The following is a 6,000-nucleotide window of genomic DNA, read 5'->3' as shown; positions in this document are numbered from 1 at the left end:
GTCATTGCGTGTCTTGCGTGTAGCGGGTCTGGGAACGAAAGGTTATATAGATTTATGAATGATGAAGGAAAATGATAGCAAACTGCTTCTCAGAAGCTACCATCTGTAGGCGAAGTGGCTGACCTGCTGTGGTCCTCTTGTATCCAAGTGTATCCTTCTGTAAGAATGGTAAGGAGTTTTTATCATCACTAATTACATGTGACGAAGTGTGGGCGTGAGAGTGACCTTGCCTTTATTATGTGGAAAGGGACAGACCAAGCAGCGAAAAAAAGATACTGAGAACGAAGATGCCGCGAAACAATAAAACAAGTCAAACAGGCGAAGATTATCCTCTTAAATATCCGACCACGATGATAGGATATAACAGAGGAAAGGTAACGCACTATTTGAGGGCTCGAACACTTGTATTCGATTTAGTGTGGATTAGTGTACGCACATCACTGCAGAAAACGATAATCTCCTGCATCACTCACCTGATAGTATTGATCCGGGTAGACTGCAAGGGGATTAGCATAGTTTGGTCATCTGTCTCTCTGATATAATTTAATTGCCGTTCTTATTGAGGCTGATGTCATGATTAATAAGGTTGACAGAGAATAAATAAAAAAAGACACTCTAAAGTTCTGTTGAGACTGGCAAAGCATAAACAGAGTAAAGCCATTTTATCTCAAAAGCAATATTGAGGCTTGCCATAATTTTAAAGACTGACAAAGGATAAACAGAGTAAAGCCACCCTCTAAACGTATTGAAACAGACAGCAAGGCCTGCTCTCACCTGCCGCTGTCAAGTACGAAAGGTCACATACTGGACGTTAACCTTGTCAGCGTATCGTTCCTGGGTCACTAGATTCACGATATATATACTACGATAGTCACATACACTAAAGTAGTCTAGAAGCCCCGCCCCGTCCCTCACCCTCGCCACATAATAGCATTGAGTTGTAACTTCCAGCTCCCATCGTCCAATCAAGCAGCTCCCGCAGCTATGGCGGACAACGACGCAGAAGCAGCATTGCCCTCCAAGCCTTCTAAGGATGAGGCCTGCAAGGAAGAGGCACCAAAGAGCATCTCGGCTAAACAAGTGAGTCCTGGCTGCTCCCCAACCACGTCCTTCCGGGCTAACTGATTTTTTCTTCCCATTTTTCTTTCTTTCTTTCTTTCTTTTTCTTTCTTTCTTTCTTTCTCTTCATTCTTTCTTTCTGTACTTAAGTATATGGACAGGCACCAACGCGTTGCTATTGATGGATATTTTAGTAGTTATACTCAAGTCGTCCGGTGTTTCTTATGGCAGCGTTATCGGCCCGCTTCTTTTTATTTCCTATACCATCGATATGTGGAATGGCATTTCCTCTCATTTAATGGCCTATGCCGGTGATACTTCTTTATTCTGCCCTATTCCTGGTCCTCAAAGCAGGTCTTTTGTGGCCATTCATTTCAATGCAGATCTTAATTTGATTTTTCTTGGTGTCAGCGACGGGGCATGAAAATCAATCCTTCCAAGGCCAACAGGATCATTTGTAGTCGCTCAAGGAACGCCGATCCCCCACACCTGATAACTTAATTGACACCCAAGTAATCCACTCTTGTAACTCTTTAAAACTGGGGTGACATGATATTCCCTTTTGAGAATCACAATCGGAAAACTGTTCCTGTAATTTCCCAGAAAGGTGCTCTGTTGGGGAAATGCAGGGCTACTTCTAATGATGCCATCTCTTTATCTCTTCATCCAACCTTCATCCTCTCCCTTCGTGTTCGTGTCGGTGTCGTGCAGGTGGCGTTAGTGGTGGTGGTGGCCCTGACCTCCGTGACCCAGGGCACGGCGACCAAGGGCTGGACCGCCGTGCTGCCCAAGATGCAAAACGACACTCAAACCTTCACGGTCACCGACGACGACGTGGCGTGGCTCGGTACGTGGAGCAACTTTCAGGTCACTCATCTCACGTAAGTCTTCCAGTATTACAAGATCACAAACGCCAGCTGCAAGATGGCAAGATGGCGCCACTATAAACACTCGCCTGCGCCAGAACGGGCTGGGCCGACCATCAGGCCCCACCTGGAAGAAGCCTTGGGCCGACCATCAGGCCCCACCAGGAAGATGCTTATCGGCGCAACAGGCAGCGACGTAAAAAAAAAAAAAAAAAGTCTACTCATTGTTTGTTTCTGAGCAGGAGTAATGATTTCACAAACTTTAATAGCCTGTTCCTCTGCTAAGAATTATACGTTGATGTGCTGTGGCATTTGTTAGTGAATCATTGCAGCCTGCTTTTTGTGCCTTTTTTTCCGTTAAGTATAATAATTCAGTTTGTTGCCCGCTTGGAAGTGCATGTGTTCTCTTGTGAAGGTTGCCTCTCCTGCATCAGTGTCCAAGGCCTCATCAGTGGCCAACTTCACCCCACTGTTCCCTGAAATGCCCATAGTAGGAAGTAGCATACACACACACACACACACACACACACACACACACACACACACACCAAACAATTATAAGTATAGCTGCATGTAGTAGTGAGTGTCAGTTTCCCCTCGTCTTCGACCTTTTCCTCGGAATGTGTCAAACTGAGTCATAGTGTGCATGAGCACGACCTTCCCATTGCCTCATGTCCTGCCCCTTGACCCACACCTCACAATAACGAGTAGTACACGTCCCCCTGAGTGTGACCTTCCCCTCGCCACCAGTGTCCATGACGTCCATCGTGGGCATCTTCGCCTCGCTGTGCACGGGGCCGCTGGTGGAGTGGGCGGGGCCGCGGCGGGTCCTGACGGTGGCCATGGCTGCCAGCACGGCCATGTGGCTGCTGCTGGCCTTCCCGCCGAACAAGGCCGTGCTCTTCGTCGCCAGGGGGGGTCTCGGCGCATGTGTCTTCATCATAGCGACAATTTCGTTGCCTCTCCTGGCGGAGCTGAGCCCCAGCAGGATCCGGGGAGCCATGACGGCCATGTCGGAGGTTAGCGGGTCCATTGGGTTGCTTATCGGGTACTTGATGGCGTACCTCTTCACCTGGCAGGTGGCCACGGCGCTGTGCTCCCTCACCGCAGGACTGCTGCTGCTGCCGATGATGCTGGTGCCGGAGGTAGGCAGCGTGTAGCGCCTAGAGGCACTAGAGAAGGGTGGTCCAACTACGAGCCCGCGGGCCACACACACACACACACACACACACACACACACACACACACAATTAGATTTAGGGTCCTCGACATATAAGTTTACGTAGTGCTGAAGTGGTCCGCGGTGTCGGTCTCAAGGAAGGTGAAGCACCCTAACCTAGGTTATTGAAAAAAAAAAAATGGGACACCTCGCTCAAGGCAAGACTCACGCTCATTATATCATGCATCCCTTCACTCTTGACAGTCTCCCTACTGGCTGGTGCGGCGCGGCAGGACGGAGGCGGCCAGGGGGTCGCTGCAGCGACTGATGGGCTCTAAGGCCGCGGCGGAGGACGAGCTGTCGGCTATCAGCAGCATGCCCGCCGCCACGCAGGCCTCACGAACCCAACAGGTGACGCACCTCTTAATGCACAAGGCCAAAACAATGTTACTGGGGCTGAGCACAGGCCAACACTTTCCCCTCCCTCCCTTACTTTCCTTTCCACGACCAATACTGCTTCTGGACAGCATCCCTCCCTCTCCCTCCCTCCATGAGTGTCGCACAGTTTGCTCCTTCCTGCACAAAGGCCAATTATTGCTGCTGGGCATCATTGCTGGCCAGCAGCTCCTTCCCTCCCTTCCTCCTTCACTGGCTGAGTCAATGTTCGTTTCGTCAGTAAAAAGGTTGTTCGTAGCGCTACTTTACTTTGCCTTGCTTGTGCCAACTGATCGCTTCAGTAACGTGCTCACCACTGTCTCGGCCGATCTGCTTTATCTCTCCAACACAACGCCTCAGCAACTCTGTGGACCGCTCGGTGTGTTTTGTCTGTGTGTCTTGTCTGTGTGTCTTGTTTGTGTGTCTTGTCTCCGTGTCTTGTCTGTGTGTTTTGTCTGTGACTGACGCTGCTTGGTCTGGCTTCCATTGTGCTGTCTCTTTCCTTTACCTTTGTTTGCCCACTAAGCATGCTGAGTGCTGCTGCTTGGCTTCCCTGTGCTGTGTCTTTCCTTTACCTTTGTTTGCCCACTAAGCATGCTGAGTGCTGCTGCTTGGCTTCCCTGTGCTGTGTCTTTCCTTTACCTTTGTTTGCCCACTAAACCCGCTGAGTGCTGCTGCTTGGCTTCCCTGTGCTGTGTCTTCCCTTTACCTTTGTTTGCCCACTAAGCATGCTGAGTGCTTCTGCTTGGCTTCCCTGTGCTGTGTCTTTCCTTTACCTTTGTTTCCCCACTAAGCATGCTGAGTGCTGCTGCTTGGCTTCCCTGTGCTGTGTCTTTCCTTTATCTTTGTTTGCCCACTAAGCATGCTGAGTGCTGCTGCTTGGCTTCCCTGTGCTGTGTCTTTCCTTTACCTTTGTTTGCCCACTAAACCCGCTGAGTGCTGCTGCTTGGCTTCCCTGTGCTGTGTCTTTCCTTTACCTTTGTTTGCCCACTAAACCCGCTGAGTGCTGCTGCTTGGTTTCCATGTGCTGTGTCTTTCCTTTACCTTTGTTTGCCCACTAAACCCGCTGAGTGCTGACCGCCACCTAGCCCCACAGTTCACGGGGCCGCAGCGGTGCTGCTAGTGGTGAGCCTCTTGGTGCTGCCCTAAACACGTGTGCTGTGCCTGCTTCTGTCCACGGTAAACCCGCTGAGTGCTGACCGCTGCCTTGCCCCACAGTTCACGGAGCTGGCCAAGGACCGCAACGCGCGGCCGGTGCTGCTGGTGCTGAGCTTCTTCGTGCTGCGGGAGCTGGGTGGCCGCAGCTGCATCATGATGTACACGGTGTACATTTTCCGCGAGGCGGGCGTGCAGCTGGACGCCTTCACGTGCACGGTGCTGGTGGGCGTCGCGCGCACCCTCTGCACCTGCCTGACGGCGGCGGTGCTGGACAAGACGGGGCGGCGACCAATGCTCATGGGCACCGCCGTGGTGGGCGGCGTGGCGCAGGGCGCGTGCGGGCTCTTCCTCTACCTGCAGGTGCCGGGGGCGTCGTGGGTGCCGCTCGCCGCCGTGCTCGTCTACGTGGCCGCCTACGGCACCGGCATCGGCCCCATCCCGTGGGTGTACGTGGGCGAGTTGGTGCCCTCGCCGGTGCGTTCCCTGGGCGCGTCGCTGATCACGGCGTGCGACGCGGTGGTCGTCTTCTCCATCAGCCTCGGCTTCCTCAGGCTCATCGCCCACGTCGGCCTCGGCGTCACGTTCATGGTGTTTGCTTCAGTCAATCTCCTCATCGCCGTCATTGTGTGGCTGTGGATCCCTGAGTCTCGGGGCGCCACGCTGCAGGAATTGGAGGAAGCCTTCAATGCAAAGGTTTTAGGCCAGCGGCGGTGCGAGGCGGCAGGAGGCATTTAATTTATAATTATTTCTTTATACGAAGCATTTAGCTAACAGTGTACAATATATTATAACAAAATTGATCACCACTTTTCTTTTTTTCCGTTTTCAGTCTTTTCTCATTTTTCGTGTTTGTAGTACGAGGGAAGTCTTGATTAAAGTACATGCCTCTCAGCCGCCCACGTGTTATACAAAGGAAATACTGTGCACAATGCATCGCTCTCTGGTAAGGCCGAGGACTCAGTTGTTGGCCAGTTGTGAGGGGCAGAACTCTTTCGCGCATTGTCTACTCTCGGAAGAGTCCTAGCCCGTATTCTTAAACATACCAGCCCCTCAGTTCGCCTCTTTGAAAAGTCTCATGTGGAAGTGGCTGGGATTATAACGGGCTGTTTTGTGATCCCATATTGTGATAGTTTTACACGACTTGTGCGCCTTGAACGGGAAAAGTCACTCATGAAAACCAGGTTAGTCTTCCCCGTGACCTTGGGAAATACGCTTCATAGTAATTATGGACCCCAAGACCGTATTCTTTAACATTTCGGCGCCTAAGCATACACATTTGATAAGACTTTCGTAGGAGCTGTGGGTATTTCCAGGGGCAGTTTT

General features: G+C 51.5%; 1 protein-coding gene across 9 annotated transcripts in view; it reads left to right on the top strand.

Moving 5' to 3' along the window:
* LOC127002043 (facilitated trehalose transporter Tret1-like) overlaps positions 1-5,477 on the top strand; it is a 156,402-nt gene extending 150,925 nt beyond the window's left edge. For 6 of the 9 annotated variants that reach the window (XM_050867403.1, XM_050867407.1, XM_050867401.1 and 3 more), the window contains exons 4-6: positions 2,676-3,070; positions 3,349-3,495; positions 4,738-5,477. In XM_050867403.1, the coding sequence (XP_050723360.1) occupies positions 2,676-3,070; positions 3,349-3,495; positions 4,738-5,412 (1,217 nt within the window). In that variant the 3' untranslated portion in view covers positions 5,413-5,477. Of the gene's footprint in view, positions 1-951; positions 1,081-1,666; positions 1,907-2,675; positions 3,071-3,348; positions 3,496-4,737 lie in introns of all 9 variants that reach the window. The other 3 variants (XM_050867400.1, XM_050867399.1, XM_050867394.1) reach the window with 2 other exon arrangements.
* The last annotated feature ends 523 nt before the right edge of the window (positions 5,478-6,000 follow it).

Source organism: Eriocheir sinensis, chromosome 22 (genome assembly GCF_024679095.1).
Source record: "Eriocheir sinensis breed Jianghai 21 chromosome 22, ASM2467909v1, whole genome shotgun sequence".
Lineage (NCBI taxonomy): Eukaryota > Metazoa > Arthropoda > Malacostraca > Decapoda > Varunidae > Eriocheir > Eriocheir sinensis.
The sequence above is the reverse complement of the archived record's forward strand: the minus strand, read 5'-3'. Positions and strand labels throughout refer to the sequence as shown.